Source organism: Bombina bombina, chromosome 1, assembly GCF_027579735.1.
Source record: "Bombina bombina isolate aBomBom1 chromosome 1, aBomBom1.pri, whole genome shotgun sequence".
Classification (NCBI taxonomy): domain Eukaryota; kingdom Metazoa; phylum Chordata; class Amphibia; order Anura; family Bombinatoridae; genus Bombina; species Bombina bombina.
In genome coordinates this window covers 682920339-682939852 of record NC_069499.1, presented here as the reverse complement: position 1 = coordinate 682939852, position 19514 = coordinate 682920339, and the positions used below count along the sequence as shown (strand labels likewise).

The 19514-nt window shown below is 35.3% G+C and overlaps 1 protein-coding gene across 1 annotated transcript in view; it reads left to right on the top strand.

Moving 5' to 3' along the window:
• Positions 1-19123, top strand: part of RNF128 (ring finger protein 128) — a 114318-nt gene extending 95195 nt beyond the window's left edge. The window contains exons 4-7 of the mRNA XM_053699163.1: positions 3526-3608; positions 11654-11750; positions 12234-12402; positions 16205-19123. Of these exons, the coding sequence (XP_053555138.1) occupies positions 3526-3608; positions 11654-11750; positions 12234-12402; positions 16205-16323 (468 nt within the window). The 3' untranslated portion in view covers positions 16324-19123. The remainder of the gene's footprint in view (positions 1-3525; positions 3609-11653; positions 11751-12233; positions 12403-16204) is intronic.
• The last annotated feature ends 391 nt before the right edge of the window (positions 19124-19514 follow it).

The following is a 19514-nucleotide window of genomic DNA, read 5'->3' as shown; positions in this document are numbered from 1 at the left end:
CTATGTTAGGGAGGCGTGTTAGACAGTGCAGGCTATGTTAGGGAGGCGTGTTAGACAGTGCGGGTGTTTTAGACTTTAGTCAGGTTTTATAGGCGCCGGCAGATTCTAACGTGGCGCAAGTCACTGGCGACGCCAGAAATTTGTACTTGCGCAGATTTCTGGACATCGCTGGTTTGTGAGACTTACGGCACATTAGCATCTGACGGCGACCTATATGGGATGCCTCGAGTTGCGAGCTGAAACTGCGGGCGACGCCGGTCTCCTCGCTTGCGCCGCAAACTGCGATCGATATCGGATCGCGCCCCTTGTTTACACGAATATGCTCATCAATATAATACCTTATCCCTTCAAATATCTTCCCCACTATTGATGTCAGACTAACTGGTCTATAGCTTACTGGATCATCCCTACTTCCCTTTTTGAAGAGTGGCACCACATCAGCTTTATGCCAATCCTTGAGTACCATGCCTGAGGATAATGAGTCTTGGAAAATTAAGAGTAGAGGTTTGTCTATAACAGTGCTAAGTTCCCTCAACACCCTTGGGTGTATTCCATCTGGGCCTGGAGTTTTATTTACCTTAATATTATCCAATTTGTTCCTGATATCCTCTAAACATAACCCAATTAATGGTATGGGCGGGCATGTTCTATTTTGTTCCAAAGTATCATCCAATGGTTCCTCTCTAGTGTATACTGAAGAAAAAAACTGGTTTAGTATCTCGGCCTTCTCCCTGTCACTGTTAATCATGCTACCCTCCCTGCATTTTAATGTACCTATATTGTCTTTCTTAGATTTTTTGCTATTTATGTACTTAAAGAATCTTTTAGGGTTAGATTTAGAATCCTTTGCAATTAATTTTTCATTTTCTATTTTGGCTAATTTGATTGCTTTTTTGCATGCTTTGTTACATTCCTTATAAATATGGAATTTTGAGTCTGTACTATTTTCTTTGAATAATTTACATGCCCTACGTTTTTTCCTAATTTCTCTTAACACATTTATATTCAGCCACATTGGCTTGGATTTTTTATTTTTATAACCATATGGTATTTGTTGATAAGTATATTTATTTAACAAAGTTTTAAATGTTATCCATTTATCCTCTGTATTTTTATTAGAGAATACTTTGTCCCAATTTATGTCATTTAATGATATCCTTAAATCGTTAAATTTTGCTTTCTTAAAATTAAAAGTCTTGGTTAAACCTTTAAGACACTGCTTATGAAAAGAAATTTCAAATGTGACCATGTTATGATCACTGTTACCCAAATGTTCTTTGACTTCTATGTTTGATATTATATCTGTATTATTTGAAAGCACTAAATCCAATATAGTGTTACTCCTAGTTGGCTCCTCTATTAATTGTGACAAGAAGTTATCCCTGAGAACATTTCTAAATCTATCGCCCTTAGCTGAATTACTAGTTTCATTGGCCCAGTTTATATCAGGGTAGTTAAAATCTCCCATAATTACAACACTGCTATTAGCAACCTTACCTATTTGTATTAGTAGTTGAGTTTCATCCAGGTCACTAATGTTGGGGGGCTTGTAGCATGTTCCTAGTAATATTTATTTTAGGATTCCCCCCCCCCCACTCTATTTCCACCCACAGGGTCTCTACATTGTCGCCTGTATCAGAAATATCTTCCCTTATTGTAGGTTTAAGGTTAGGTTTAATATACATGCAGATTCCTCCACCCCTTTTATTATTTCTGTCCCTTCTAAATAAAGTATACCCCTCTAAGTTAACTGCCCAGTCATGTGAATCATCCCACCAAGTTTCAGTTATTCTGATAACATCATAGTCCTCTTCTGCAACTAAGAGCGTCAGCTCCATTTTACCTGTCATGCTTCTTGCATTTGTTGTCATACATTTAATTTTCATGTGCTTTTCGCTGATACTTGGTGTGCTTTCCTCCATACTTTCTAATGTGACATTTCTTAAGTGATCTCTTCCTTGAGATATCAAAGGACTGACAGATTCACAGACTGATCTCTCTATTCTGTGTTCTAACTGACCCTCCCCCCCTTTGCCTAGTTTAAAAGACTCTCTAAACTTGCTACCATCCTTTCCCCCAACACACCTGCACCCATGTCATTTAGATGCAATCCATCCTTACTGTACAAATTATACCCAAGTGAAAAGTCAGCCCAGTGCTCTAAAAAGTCAAACCCCTCCATTTTTACACCATGTTTTTAACCATGAATTAACAGACCTTAGCTCCTTCTGTCTTACTGAATTAGCACACTGCACTGGTAATATCTCAGAAAATATTACTTTGGAGGTCCTTGCTTTAAGCTTGCTACCTAACTCCCTGAAGTCATTTTTTAGGACTCTCCATCTCCCGCTGATTCCTTCATTAGTACCAATATGTACCATGACTGCAGGATCAGACCCACATCCCTCTAACAATCTATCAATACGCTCCACAATATGCTTAACACAAGCCCCTGGAAGACGGCAAACCGTTCTATTTAAAGGGTCTGGATGACAAATTACCCTATCAACCTTCCTAATAATAGTCTCCTACAGCCAACATTTGCCTCGTGCCCTGACTTGTATGCCCCTCTTCCATGACTGAAGGACTGCCCACCATAGTATGCTGCTCTTCCACAACTAAAGGACTGTTCACTATACTAGGCAACACAGCCCTCTGACACTGCCACCCCTGAACTGATATCCCCAACATCTTCACTTAATCTGGCAAATTTGTTGGGGTGTACCAGCTCAGAACTGAAGTATTGCATTTTTCAGTATTGGTTGGGGATGTAACAGGCAAAATCAGGTAAAATTATTGAGAACACATTAAAGGGGACAGCATTTTACAGTACAGTGTCCCTTAAGACATAGGGCTGCAGTTATGTGGTTCACAGAGGAGCAGCATAGCCATTAGTCTGATCTGATGGGGCTGTGGTGTTACTCTGATCTGATGTGGTTATGTTGGGTTTCATGTCCCTTTTTAACTTTAACAAAGCACTTAACAAAATCCATTAAAGGAGATACATTGTCCGTATATTAAACTATAAAGAATTCTATCAAATTGCTAAATAAAGCATTTTTCATCTTTGTCAGTGCTAAGAGAGAGGCTATAAAGAAATTAGGGGGAAATGTAAGAAAGTGATGAGTGAAAGGAAGTAAAAGCCACAGAATAAAACATTTGTGGTCATTTGCAATAATAATAATAAAAAAAAAAGCCTAGGGATTTCACAAGCCAATAATGCCAGATCTTTAGATATTGAGTCCTGTTATGTAACACTTCAGTTGCTACTCAGAAGCATTCCTTTAGAGAGGAAATAGTTTTGTAGAGGGCACAACACATTTCCAGTACTGTGGAATTGTTTCTCATAGTGGCACAGTGAGCCAATCAGAGGTTTATGTTACAATCTTTCCTAAGAATAGGGTGAATAAACCAAAACCCCACTGTTTTCCAATTATATAAAAAATATGTTCAAAGATTAGAACATTTTAAAGCTAAAACATTTTAAGACCTATTTTTATAGTTTTTACTATTTGTTTTATGCAGGAACTTGGTCCAGACGCTGACAGCTGTGCTGTTTGTATTGAGGTTTACAAACCAAATGATGTTGTGCGTATTTTGACATGCAAGTAAGTATCTAGTAACGGTACAGATTTACACTGTGGTTTTGGGAGTGACATAGAAATGTCAGATTTTGCTTTTTATATAGTATGAATGTACTTTTTGTATCAATATGACCCCAATATAGAGAGAGATTATTGTAATATGTAGAGTGTGTGTATATATCTATATAAAATCATAACTTTTAAATAGTATATGAAATTGACAAATTATGTACATGTACATAAAACCCCAAGGTGACTTAAAGGGACATTATATACTCGTTTTTTTTCTTTGCATAAATGTTTTGTAGATTATCTATTTATATAACCCATTGTTTTTTTTTTGTTGTTTTTTTTTTTGTTTTTTTTAAATTGATAGTTTTGCTTATTTTTAAATGACATTGCTCTGATTTTCAGACTCCTAACCAAGCCCTAAAGTTTTAGGAGAATACCGTCAGATACCTACTCCAGCTTGTTTCTGTAAAGGGTCTTTTCATATGCAAATGAAGGGGGGAGGGTCTGATATTTCCCACTAGCAGGGGGTGTTCCAGTAACCTTTTAAACAGAGCTAAACTGGAAGCTTCTAAGTACGTTTTTAAACGGTTTATACTTGATTTTTATATCAGTATCTGTGCATATTATTCTTTATAGTAGTGTCTATTACATGCAGTTATATAAAAATTGGTGTATACTGTCCCTTTAATCTTTATATCTGGGAAACTAATGAGCTAAATAGTGATAAAGAAAACTAGGAATACTGAGTCACAATACCCCCAAAAAAATGGTGCACCTGTTTATGGCTGTAGCCTTGTCAAAAAAAAAAAAAAAAAAAAATCATCCGCTTAATACTTTAAAAAAAAAAAAAAGCTTTTTTTTTTTTTTTTTTTTTTTTTTTTTTTACCACCTACCCACTCATTAATAACTTAAATTACTGAACAAATTTGCTTCAAGTTCTGAAAATAAGTTATGATTTGAATAACAAATGAAACCTCTAAAATATTTTATCAATTCAAAAGTTGTTATAAGCAGTTAACAGGAAGTTACATTAAATTATTTGTATATTATGACTGCACAACTCTGCTGCTATAATACATTTGGAATGTGTGATTTCACTGTTAAGACTGTAAAATTGCTGGAATTATATTACATTAGCTTGAATAAAACCTGCAAAATAAGATCAAACTATTTAAGTGTAATTTTATTCTCAGCTGAGTTAGTTTGCCCTTGCTAAAATTAATATAAAATGGAGTAACTTATGCACATATGGGAAAATATTATAAAAATATATTACAGCTCATTTACTTTTTTGCTATGTAGGATAAACATTTCTTTCATGTAATTGGCAAGAGTCCATGAGCTAGTGACGTATGGGATGTACATTCCTACCAGGAGGGGCAAAGTTTCCCAAACCTCAAAATGCCTATAAATTCACCCCCCACCACACCCACAATTCAGTTTTTACAAACTTTGCCTCCTATGGAGTTGGTGAAGTAAGTTTGTGCTAGATTTCTACGTTGATATGTGCTTCTCAGCATGCTGAAGCCCGGTTCCTCTCAGAGTGCAGTGAATGACAGAGGGATGTGTAGGGTGTATTACCTATTGAATTCAATGGTCATCCTAACGGGGATCCATTTCATAGGTTCTCTGTTATCGGTCGTAGAGATTCATCTCCTACCTCCCTTTTCAGATCGACGATATACTCTTATATACCATTACCTCTGCTGATTCTCGTTTCAGTACTGGTTTGGCTATCTACTTTATGTAGATGAGGGTCTTTTGGTAAGTATGTTTTCCTTTATTAAGACACTGTCCGCTATGGTTTGGCACTTTAAATGTAAAGTTCTAAATATAATGTTTGTACTTATATTTGCCATGATTCAGGTTTATCAGTATATTTCCTTTTTGCAGACTGTCGGTTTCATTTTGGGAAATGCATATTTAAAAAAAAAAAAAAAAAAAAAAAAATTGTTACCTGAAATTTTTCAAATGGACTTTTTTCTAAATTGCGGGCTGTTAGGCTCGCGGGTGCGCAGAATGCTATAATTTATTGCGTCATTCTTTGCGCAAGACTTTTTTGGCGCGGGAATTACATTTGACGTATTTTCGTCATTTCCGGTGTCTTAGTTGGCGCCGAGAATTTTCACGTAGTTGCGTCATCTATGATGCTCGTGTTTGTTACAGACGTTTTTGGCGCCAAAAATATTTTGTCAGTTGTGGACGTCATACTTGGCGCCAGGCTTTTGACATTATTTAAGTCTTCATGTATTTTTGCTTCTGGTTTCCAGAGACTTATTCTGTTTGCATTTTTTTCCCATTCCTGAAACTGTCATATAAGGAAATTGATAATTTTGCTTTATATGTTATTTTTTCTCTTACATATTGCAAGATGTCTCAATCTGATCCTGTTTTAGAATCCACTATTGGAATCCTGCTGCCTGATGTCGGTTCTACCAAAGCTAAGTGCATTTGTTGTAAACTTGTGGTAACTGTTCCTCCGGCTGTAGTTTGTGATAGTTGTCATGACAAACTTTTACATGCAGAAAATATTTCCATTAGTAGTAATACATTACCTATTGTTATTCATTCAACATCTAATGCTCAGGATATTCCTGTTAATGTGAGAGATTTTGTTTCTAATTCTATTCAGAAGGCTTTGTCTGTCATTCCACCTTCTAATAAACGTAAAAGGTCTTTTTAAAACTTCTCATAAAATTGATGAATTTTTAAATGACCGATAACATTCTGATTTATCTATCTCTGATGAGGATCTATCTGGTTCAGAAGATTCTGCCTCAGATATTGACACTGACAAATTTTCATATATATTTAAAATGGAGTATATTTATTCCTTATTGAAATAGGTGTTGATTGCGTTAGATATGGAGGAGACTAGTAAACGTTTAAATTCAGTTTTTAAACCTCATGTAGTTATTCCAGAGATTTTTCCAGTTCCTGATGCTATTTCAGATGTAATTTCTAGGGAATGGAATAGACTGGGTACCTCTTTTACTCCGTCTTCAAGGTTTAAGAAACTGTACCCTTTGCTGTCTGATAGATTGGAGTTTTGGGAAAAGATCCCCAAAGTTGATGGGGCCATCTCTACTCTCGCTAAACGTACTACTATTCCTACGGCAGATAGTACTTCTTTTAAAGATCCTTTAGATAGGAAACTTGAATCTTATCTATGGAAAGCTTATTTATGTTCAGGTCATCTTCTTAGGCCTGCTTTTTCTTTGGCTGATGTTGCAGCTGTTTCAACTTTTTGGTTGGAAACCCTAGCGCAACAAGTATCAAACCATAATGTGTATTGCATTGTTAAGTTAATTCAACATGCTAATAATTTCATTTGTGATGCCATTTTTTATATCATCAGAATTGATGTCAGATATATGTCTTTAGCTATATTAGCTAGAAGAGCTTTATGGCTTAAATCTTGGAATGCTGATAATATGGCTTCTAAATCAACGTTGCTATCTCTCTCTTTCCAAGGTAATAAATTATTTGGTTCTCAGTTGGATTCAATTATTTCAACTGTCACTGGGGGGAAGGGAGCTTTTTTGCCTTAGGATAAAAAATCTAAGGGTAAATTTAAGGCTGCTAACCGTTTTCGTTACTTTCGACAAAATAAGGAACAGAAACCTGATCCTTCCCCTAAGGGAATGGTGTCCAATTGGAAGCCTTCTTCAGTCTGGAATAAATCCGAGCCTTTTAAAAGGTCTAAATCAGCCCCCAGGTCCGCATGAAGGTGCGGCCCTCATTCCAGCTCAGCTGGTGGGGGGCAGACTAAAATTATTCAAGGATGTTTGGATCAATTCAATCCAAAATCATTGGATTCAGAACATTGTTTCTCAAGGGTACAGAATAGGTTTCAAAGTAAAACTGCCTGTGAGAAGTTTCTTTCTCTCACGCATTCCAGCGAACCCAGAAATGGCTCAGGCTTTCCTGAAGTGTGTTTCAGACCTGCAGGTATCTGGGGTAATTGTGCCAATTCCTGTTCAGGAACGGGGTTTTATTCAATCTGTTCATTGTCCCAAAGAAGGAGAATTATTTCAGACCAGTTCTGGATCTAAACATTTTGAACCATTACGTGAGAATTCCAACATTTAAAATGGTGACTATAAGGACTATTCTGCTTTTTGTTCAGCAAGGGCATTATACGTCCACAATAGACTTACAGGATGCATATCTTCATATTCCGATTCATCCAGATCACCATCAGTTCCTGAGATTCTCATATCTAGCAAGCATTACCAATTTGTTGCTCTTCCTTTTGGCCTAGCGACTGCTCCAAGGATCTTTTCAAAGGTTCTCGGTGCCCTACTCTCTGTAATAAGAGAGCGGGGTATTGCGGTGTTTCCTTATTTGGACGATATCTTGGTACTTGCTCAGTCTTTACGTTCTGCAGAATCTCACACGAATCAACTAGTGTTTTTGTCTTCAAAAACATGGTTGGAGGATCAATTTACCAAAAAGGTATTTGACTCCTCCGACAAGGGTAACCTTTTTAGGTTTCCAAATAGATTCAGTATCCATGACTTTGTCTCTAACAGACAAGAGACGTCTGAAATTGGTTGCAGCTTGTCGGAACCTTCAGTTTCAATCATACCATTCAATAGCTATGTGCATGGAGGTTTTTGGTCTCATGACTGCAGCATCGGACGCAATCCCTTTTGCTCATTGTCACATGAGAGCACTTCAGCTTTGTATGCTGAATCAATGGTGCAGGGATTATACAAGGATATCACAATTAATATCCTTAAATCCCAATGTTAGACTATCTCTGACTTGGTGGTTAGATCACCATCGTTTAGTTCAGGGGGCCTATTTTGTTCGTCCAAACTGGACTGTGATCACAACAGATGTGAGTCTTTCAGGTTGGGGAGCTGTCTGGGGATCTCTGACAGCGCAGGGGGTTTAGAAATCTCAAGAGGCGAGATTACCAATCAATATTTTTGAACTCCGTACGATTCTCAGAGCTCTTCAGCTTTGGCCTCTTCTGAAGAGATAACCATTTATTTGTTTTCAGACAGACAATGTCACAACCGTGGCATATGTCAATCATCAAGGTGGGACTCAGTCCTCAAGCTATGAAAGAAGTATCTTGGATACTTGCTTGGGTGGAATCCAGCTCCTGTCTAATTTCTGTGGTCCATATCTCAGGTATAGACAATTGGAAAGTGGATTATCTCAGTAGCCAGACTTTACATCCGGGAGAGTGGTCTCTTTGCCCAGATGTGTTTTTTCAGATTGTTCAGATGTGGGAGCTTCCAGAAATAGATCTGATGGCTTCTCATCTAAACCGGAAACTTCCCAGGTATCTGTCCAGGTCCAGGGATCCTCAGGTGGAAGCAGTGGATGCGTTAACACTTCCTTGGAGTTATCAACCTGCTTATATCTTTCCACCTCTAGTTCTTCTTCCAAGAGTGATTTCCAAAATCATAATGGAGCGTTCGCTTGTACTGCTGGTGGCTCCAGCATGGCCACACAGGTTTGGGTATGTGGATCTTGTTCGGATGTCCAGTTGCCAACTTTGGCCACTTCCGTTAAGGCCAGACCTTCTGTTTCAAGGCCCTTTTTTCCATCAGGATCTCAAATCATTAAATTTGAAGGTATGGAGATTAAACGCTTAATGCTTAGTCATAGAGGTTTCTCTGACTCAGTGATTAATACTATGTTGCAGGCTCGTAAATCTGTGTCCAGAAAGATTTATTATCGAGTTTGGAAGTCTTACATTTCATGGTGGTGTTATAAATTCTCTTGGCATTCTTTTAGAATTCCTAGAATTTGACAGTTTCTTCAGGATGGTTTAGATAAGGGTTTGTCTGCAAGTTCCTTGAAAGGACAAATCTCTGCTCTTTCTGTTCTGTTTCACAGAAAAATTGCTAATATTCCTGATATTCATTGTTTTGTACAGGCTTTGGTTCGTATTAAGCCTGTCATTAAATCAATCTCTCCTCCTTGGAGTCTTAATTTGGTTTTGAATGCTTTACAGGCTCCTCCGTTTGAGCCTATGCATTCTCTGGACATTAAATTACTTTATTGGAAAGTATTGTTCCTTTTGGCCATCTCTTCTGCTAGAAGAGTTTCTGAATTATCTGCTCTTTCTTGTGAGTCTCCTTTTCTGATTTTTCATCAGGATAAGGCGGTCTTGCAGACTTCATTTAAATTTTTACCTAAGGTTGTGAATTCCAACATCATTAGTAATTGTTGTCCCTTCATTGTGTCCTAATCCTAAGAATTCTCTGGAGAGATCTTTACATTCTTTGGATATGGTAAGATCTTTGAAATATTATGTTGACGCTACTAAAGATTTCAGAAAGACTTCTAGTCTATTTGTTATCTTTTCTGGTTCTAGGAAAGGTCAGAAGGCTTCTGCCATTTCCTTGGCATCTTGGTTAAAGCTTTTGATTCATCATGCTTATTTGGAGTCGGGTAAATCCCGGCCTCAGAGGATTATGGCTCATTCTACTAGGTCAGTTTCTACTTCCTGGGCTTTTAAGAATGAAGCTTCTGTTGATCAGATTTGCAAAGCAGCAACTTGGACTTCTTTACATACTTTTACTAAATCTACCATTTTGATGTTTTTTCTTCTTCAAACAGTTTTTGGTGGAAAAGTACTTCAGGCAGCTGTTTCAGTTTGATTCTTCTGCTTATAATTTCAGTTTTTTTCATTATAAGATTAAAACTTTTGATTTGGGTTGTGGATTAATTTTTCAGCGGAATTGGCTGGCTTTATTTTTATCCCTCCCTCTCTAGTGACTCTTACGTGGAGTGCCACATCTTGGGTATTTATTATCCCATACGTCACTAGCTCATGGACTCTTGCCAATTACATGAAAGAAAACATAATTTATGTAAGAATTTACCTGATAAATTCATTTCTTTCATATTGGCAAGAGTCCATGAAACCCACCCTTTTTATGGTGGTTATGATTTTTTTGTATAAAGCCCAATTATTCCAATTTCTTGTTGATGCTTTCGCTCCTTATCACCCCACTTCTTGGCTATTCGTTAAACTAAATTGTGGGTGTGGTGGGGGGTGTATTTATAGGCATTTTGAGGTTTGGGAAACTTTGCCCCTCCTGGTAGGAATGCATATCCCATACGTCACTAGCTCATGGACTCTTGCCAATATGAAAGAAATGAATTTATCAGGTAAATTCTTACATAAATTATTTTTTTGGGTTTCCATGATGACAGGAAAATATTTCTAAAAGAATTGTCAAATGTGTAACAAACATGGTGGGGAGCAGAGGGAGGGGGGGTTAGAGAGACTTTTTTGGGAACAGGGACGTAAGAGGGTGAGGAGAGATCCTCTAGACAAGACGCTCTAAAAAATAAATATACAAAAAATATAAAATAAAAGCCCTAAACTGCAGACTGTCTGCGAGTACCTAAGATGATGGTGGCCAGTGAGGACGGTAAAAGCTGTTTGAAAGGGATCAGGTAGGGATCAGCGGTGGAAGGTGGGAGGGTAATCCTTCCACTATAGCTAATAATTCTACATGCTAACTGATTAACCACATCACTGCCATTAATTTCAGAAGTGTAGTAGGGCAGCTGCAGTTAAAGGCCTTCTAGTTGTCAAAAAAACGAATTAATTTTTTTTTTAAATTTGAAGCCAATAATACCACCTCAGAGGCATTATTTTAGAGAGGAAATGGTTTACTTTAAAAATATATATAGTTTTCATAGGTAAATAAAAAATCAAAGGCTCCATTTATACGGAATGATAGCAAAAATGCTAAAAATTCTCTCTGGTTCTTTAGGCAAGTTTTTTTTTTTTTTTGTTAGCGCAGGGGCTAAACTATATTAGAAACCTATATATTTGTATTACACAAGCTATGCAACTGTGTAAAAGAAAGTCCAGTAGGGCCACTCATTAAAAAAAACTTGTCCATTACTTTACAAATCTAAATAAATCTCTTAAGCCATGTTTTAAGATAAGTGTAGAGAAATATACAGGATTACATTGTTATAAAGTGCTAGTTCTTTCTTGCCAGTTTCCTTTTGACTTGTAATTTTATCTACTATCAGTTTTGTTATGAGATGTTTTTCCCCTTATTCCATAGCCATTATTTCCACAAGAACTGCATTGATCCATGGCTCCTCGAGCATAGAACATGTCCAATGTGCAAGTGTGACATCCTAAAATCACTAGGAGTTGCAGTAAGTGACAACTTTACCTTTTTATAGTTCTATAGAGTTTGAAAAAAACGTTTTCCAAGTACTAAAGCGACTTGTATGATGATGCAAGTCATACAAATCACAATTTCAATTTGAATGTTATCTAGGAAGATTTTTATTTTGACAATGTCCTATAAACATTTAATTACTAGTCATCATAAAAATACATTTAAACATTGCAGGAAACTAATTCAATTAAATCTATGGCAATTTTTTTAAGTATATTAGATTTGTATAGGTTGAACTTTATGGACTTAAGTCTTTTTTTCAACCTCATCTACTATGTATTAACTATGTTAAATTATGTAGAAATCTTTAAACATTTTCTTTATATGATGAATACTTTTAATATGTAATGGTACAACAACACCTCTTACTGACAAGTAAATTGTTTGCACCATTTTTTAAAGTCTTGTTTCATTATTAGAAGATATTTAAAAAAAGATTGTTTGGTTTATATTTAAGCCCGTTGATGAAGAAGAGATGGATACATCCTTAGCAATACCCTCTGTTTCCAGTGAAATCCAGAGAGGTACAGTTCATATAGAAGAGGAAACTCACAGTGACAATGCATCCTCTGGATATGCCTCTATTCATGCTGGAGATGAGCCAACAGAGAATGAGGAGCGTATTTGTAAGTGTGCAAATGGAAAGAGAAAGCAGGGAAATTTTAGTGGCGTAGTGTGTATAAGAGTATTATTATGTACCAATATGGAAACCATTAGCTGTGTTAATGATACTGCCATAGTTAGACATTTATATCAATGTTTAATTTAGCATAATTTAAAATCTTTGCAATTTACCTTCATTTTTTTTCTCCCTGCTTTTCCTGTAATTTAGTTTGAAAGCTGTAGATTTTCCAGTCCCCCACAGAGAGACAGAAGTGCATTCCATGGAATGTGGTACTCTGATCCTCCTACATGCTGCACAGTGATTGGATGATATGTGCAGGTGCTCTTGTATATCTGTCCCTAATTGAAAACAGCAAATGAATATAACAACTTTGAAAGGGGTGTGTCCAGGGCCTGCTGAACAATAAAAAAAATTCTAACAAAATGACAGTTTTTAAACACTTAATTTTGCATGCAGATATTTTGTGTAAAATATGTGGTTGTTATCCCTGCGGTTCATCATAGCAATATAAAAGTGACTTTAGCTAAGAACCACCTAGCCAACTCCTGTCTAAATTATCATACAACTGTGCTTTCTCCCTAGCTCTACAGTCTACACCCAATGTTACATGACTCAAGACCTACCTGATTAAGCCCCCAGCCTCATTATCTCAAGGCTGCCCCTTTTTTGAGGGGGGGGGGGAGACTTGCAATAGAAAATTGCAATGTATCTCCAGACACATTGAAAAAGGCATATAGAATTGGCACTTAACATATCACATATTCCGTATGTTTTAAGTCCTTAAAGGGACATTCTGAATAAAAAATGCTATAATTTAAAGTCCGCCACAAAAGGGATAAACACACAGGCAAAATCCTGCTTCGGAGCCACAGGAATTGCAGCTTCTGTGGAAAAACATGGCTAGTGAACCAATCAAGAGCTGCAGTTGCATGTAGCTGCGAATTACCAGCAGTTTTCTACCTGGGAGCTGTAATACTTGTGGCTCCTTGGTGTGACTTCATGTGTTTAACCCCTTTGTGGAATCAGTAATGCAAAATTTGTTGGTGCAAGTCATTTTTGTTTCAGACCGTTGCTTTGATAAAATGTACTAAACTTGCTTATTCTTTAGAAGAGAAACGGGGTGTTAAAGGAATATAACAAAAATAGCACAAAGTTTTATACTAAGAATCCGTTAATTGGGAAATATTATATAGTACAGAAAATGTGCACCAAAAGATAAGGACAACACAACCAAGACAAAATATGTAATGTTGCTGCTAATTGTGGTGTATGTTCAACAGATCTTTTACATAGAATGTGTCTGAGTAATCTGTCTCTTGATTAAATTTATGACAAATACATTTTCTTTATCTTTAAAGAGACATTAAACCCAAAAATTATTTCATTATATAGATAGAGAATAAAATGTAAAAAAGTTTCAATTTTACTTCTATTATGAAATTTGCTTTGCTCTTATGTTATTCTTTGCTGAAGGGATACCTAGGTAGGTAGCGTGCACATGCCTGAAGCACTACATGACAGGAAATAGTGCTGCCATCTAGTGATCCTGCTAATGTATAACGTTGTATAAAACTGCTGCCATATAGTGCTGTAGACACCTGCACACTTATGAGCTTACATCCCAGCTCTTCAACAAAGGATAACAAGAAAATGAAGAAAAATTGATAACAGAAGTAAATTGGAAAGTTATTTAATATTGTCTATACAATCTGAATCATGAGAAAAAAAAATTGTCCCTTTAATTTATCATCATGAGTTCTTGTTTTTATAATTATCATGATGCTATTTTTCTGAAAATGTTTGAACGTCAGTACTTACAGCGAACCTTTTAAACACACAAATTCCACTATAACTGCAATAATTATTTATAATTATTTATAATACACTCAGTTCCACTGTTGTCTCACCCACAGGGAATAATAATCTGTTTTAAAGGGACATTAAAGTCAAAATTTAAAATTATGTATCAGAAATTATTTGTAGAGTTGCAAAAGATCTGCAAGCAAAACAAACCTTTAAAACTTTAATTTTGTTAGAAGGTTTGAAACTGTTTTACAGGTATAGGACCTGCCTACTGAATGCTGTTTATCGTCCTTTCATTACTACGGCCAATTAGGGACACATGAGCTCCTGCGCATATCCGCCAATTACTGTCAAACACGCAGGAGTCTGAGGGTATTGCATTCTATGATACACACTCCAGGGTCTCTTGGTTTAGAAATACAATATTTAGAGTTAAATTACAGGAAAAGCGGGCAAAACAAAAACATTTTCATTGTAAAGCTATTTTTTTTATTATATATAATACATAAAACAGCTTAATGTCCCTTTTAACCCTTTCGTGACAGGGTTCAAGTGCCTACATCGGAATACCTGTTCCGATGTAGACAAATTTAAACTACGCGATCGTACATACGATTGCGAGATTTCAATTATTGGATCGCATCTGGGGGGCGTCCCTACAACCCTAGGAACGCCCTCCAGACTGCGATCAAGTCCTTGAAGCACAGAAGGCTTCAGGACAGCCGTTTGTTATGACGTTCTATTCCGTCATAAAGGCTTTAAAGCCCAGTGTAACTATGACGGAATAGAACGGCATAACGGCGTTAAAAGGTTAACTGTAGTTGTCTAAAGGATAAGATTGATGTAAAGGGCATCTTTATAAAAAAAATAAAACTAAATACTTTATTAAAGATTCTAGTATTAAAGGGACATTAAACCCAATATTCTTTTTATGATTTAAATACAACATACAATTTAAACTACAGTACTTTACAATTTACCTTTATCGAATTTGCTTCATTCTCATGGCATCTCATACCTAGGTGGCTTAAGAGCTAACTCCTGTTTGGTGGCAGCACATAAAGGCCTTTTTATTATAAGCTTACCAATGTGTTCAGCTAGCTCCCAGTAGTGCGTTGCGGCTCCTTCTATAAAGGATAGCAATAGAATAAAGCAAAATTGATAATAGCAGTCAATTAGTATGTTGTTTAAAAAATGTATGTTCTACCGAAATCATAAAGGGGGAAAATGGGTTTCATGTCCCTATAACAAATGTTAAAGAGCAGTAGCCGATGTCCCTTAAAATCTACAACATCCCAGTATAGGATATGCAGCATAAGAGTGGCAACATGTCAAAAAGTTATGACCATCATTAACTCTTTGAGTGCTAAGCACTTTCCCACCTGGGTGCTAAGCACATTTGAGGGTTTTTTAGATTTTTAAAAAATTTTTTTAAACTTATACCGTTGGAAAGGTTAGGCGATTACCTTTCCAACGATGGGTCTTGGGGGTCTGTAGCTGCTTAGATGCCTGAGATACAGGCTTCTAAGCAGCATGTCCCCTTTCCCTATATTGTCATTTTTAAATAAAGTTGCGCGGTGACGTCATCACATCATTACCCATGACGTCACCATGCAAAACGGAAAGCCCCGGCGATGCCTGTCACTCTACAGGCACGATCGCCGGGGTAGGAGCGGGTGGGAGCCCCCAGATCTCCCTCAAGGTGGGAAAGTGCTAGCGACGGCTCTGAGCTGTCGTTAGCACCTGAGTGAGAAACTCTGCAACGGCTCAGAGCCGTCATTAGCACTCAAGGGGTTAAGCTGAACAGTCATAAGGGTAATTAGAGAGATATTGTATTTGAGTAACTAGAATGTAACTTGTAAAGGAATGAAAATATATATATATATATATATATATATATATATATATATATATATATATATATATATATATATATATATATATATATATATATATACCTGTATTGTAAATAACTAACTTTTCTTTTTTTTTTTCTACAGATGATAATTTGGAACTTGTAAACAATGACACCTCCACCATGGCAATTGCTGTCCTTCCTCACATGGATAACCCAACCTTTCAAAGTGATGAAACCCAGACACAAGATGTTAAGTCATGAAAACAGACATACAGCTCAGTCCTGTCTCCTCCTTCAAAATGAGACACTCTGTATGTTGTAATCAGACTTCTCACTGGTGTAGAATAATCCCAACACACTGGTTAAATTTACTTTTTATTTTTAAAATCCCAGCCCAACAAGTTCAGTAGTTGGGCAATGAGAATGTAATTTTTTTTTTAAAAATCCATTCATAAATATTAAGAATGCACTGAAGCCTCATATAAGTGCTTCTTTGCAGTAAGCACATTTTTAGTTTGCAATGACTAGATCTTGCAAGTAGAAAGTCAATGAAGTGCTCGTTTTTGTTTTGTAACTAAATAATTTCCAGTTTTACAGCAATTTTACAATGATAAATTAAGACTGTTTTCATTCTACAATAGATACCTCATAAAATAATGGGCCTACTTACCTGTAATATATATATATTGTATTTATAATCATAATTGAGGCAAATACTGCTTTTACATAATGAGTTTTATCAATCGCTGAAGAATCCTTTTGCTGTTGCTGCCAGTCATATCCTGCTCATGATCAGCTCAGCAGCACTCCTTAACTTGATTGTGTTTAATCTCTTACAATAGTAAAAAAGCTCCAATTTACATGCATGTGCCTTTTAAAGTCCTTCTGAATGATGTCTAAGGAGTATAGAAAGTAACCTACTATAGTCTTGTATAGTCTTGCAGGCGCTCTTTTTTTTTTTTTTTTTTTTAATTCCTCTGTTAGCAAGCACGAAATGCGCTATGTTTCATAAAATATAGATTACAAAGTAAACAAATACATGTATATATTTTTTTAATTTCATATACTATATATAAAACAGTTTATTGGATTCACATTAATAAAATTATTTTTCTAGCAGATGTTTTACTGTATTTTATGAAGCATATGGGCCATAGTAAAATAAACATGAATTTATTCTTATATACCTTTAATTAGTTATTTTTTTAAAATTAATGTATCCATGCCCTAAGAAGTCATTAGCATTAAAGAACATACTGACTGAATTCTTCTGGAGACATATATTTTAATTAGTACAAGTAGAATTTAAAGGAACATCAAACTTTTTTTTCCTCACTATTTAGAGTGTACAATTAAACTTTTTTTTTTTTAAATCCATTTTACTTTTTAAAAATAAAAAATAAAAATGTATTCACAAATTTACTTTGCATCCTCGGTTGAGAGGCAAGTAGTTAGGCTCAGGAATACACCATTTTGAGTTTCATGCCCCTTTAAGACCTTACATCTTGATGTCAAACTTTTTTTTAGTGTATCCATGATCTGAATATTTATTCACACAATATTATTTTTTAATTTTTTTTGCTGATAAAGTGAAATATTTTAATTATTGAATGTCAATATTTTGTAATTAGCAATCAGTTCTGTGCCTAGGACCACTGAAATACAATTTCACCAATTGTGTCTTTACATGTAAAAATCTTATTTTTCAGATATGTACTATTAAAAGTATTTCACCATGGTTTTTAAAGTGACAAGCTAAATTTTTTCCTAACATTTGTATCACGTTTTCACCTGTATTGGTAATAAGAAAATATAAACATTTAACAGGTTATTTTTTATCGTCTTAAACATTTAGCTATTATATCCCTACTTAAAAAACATGCAATTTATAGTATTAAGGGGGAAAATTCCAATTATTAAATGTTTAATGTAACTTTGGTTAAACCATGGTGTGTTCTCATGGTTTTTAAAAAACAAACAAAAAAGTTAATTGCTAAGAGGGTGTTTAAAGGGTGCTAGATTGTCTTTAACCCCAAGCTCAGACTTTATTATTTTCTTAACACAATCCATGTCTAACCTATTTTACCTTTTTGAACTTTCACTTTGGTGTGTTCTTGCTAGGAGAAAAAAAAAAAACCTGAATTGATAGAATACTACAACATCCTCCATAATCAGTTTGTGTTAAATTATTTCAACCAAATAAGTGCCTTTAAAGGGACATGACACCTGATTTTAAAAATGTTTTCACGTTATTTTAGTTTATTTCTATATTCTCAAATGTACATTGTTCTGTGTATCTACAGTTTTGAGCACTAGATGGCAGCAATATATCACTGTTAAAAGCATTGTTGCAAAACTGCCCTAGAGTACAAATGCCTGACTCTTCCTAGCTATGATCTTCAGCAAAGGATACCAAGAGAACACTGTAAATTTTGATAACTGAAGTAAATTAGATTTTTTTTTAAATTGTACATTCTAAATAATCACTGAAAATTTCAACTGTGAATAGTCAGTTTCCCAGATGACTTTTATGAACCATGAAAAATCTAATTGCTTTGCAATAAACGGTTAAACTGAAAAGCTTTCATAGGTGCAATACAGAACCTTTCTTGAGTGACTTTTTTTTTTTTTAACTTAAATTTTGCTATTTTAACTTTTCCAGTTTGTCTTCAAAACTGTATCGCACATGGCAAACAACTTATTTACACTAAACTTGAAATCTTTTTTTATTGATCTTATTTAACTTTTAATAAAATGTCAGCTTTTATAATTAGCCACCCCTTTAGTATCACAAGTTGTTTGAACACTGACCATTTTTCTAATTTAAAGAAAAAAAATGCACTTTATTACTCATGTCATTTTTATGCAGTAGCCTCTCTGAGTGAAATGTGAACAGATAAATGTGTATTATGTGAAGATATATACTGATTTTACTTTACCCAGAAAAATTTAATTATGGAAACCTTAAATGATTTGGGAACATGCAGCACATGTTATACTTTGTAAATAGTAATGATTTGTTTTACTAAATGTTCTGTAAATAAATAAAATTTAATTACAATGTGTCTTCTCAATATTTCCTTACAAAGACCGGTAGATCAAAAGTCACGTTTTTAAAGGGACATTCAACACCATTATTTCTTTATTTTTATTAGCATGGGATAAATTCTATAACCTATTTTTTCTTTAGAATGCTGCTTTACAAATACCTAAACCCTAGCCATAACTGGTCATAATTAAAGGAGAGAAGGCAAATATACTAGCCAGGATTTTAAAGTACTTTTGCAAATCATTAAAACGTTGAGTTATTTTTCATTTTAGTATCAAATTAAAGATAAAGGCACAATCTTGTAGTCATAATGCACATTTTTGTTTTGTTTTTAGCCATAGACCCATATTTATTGCATTTCAGTTTCATGCAAAAATGAGTGATGCATTATATTTACAGATCT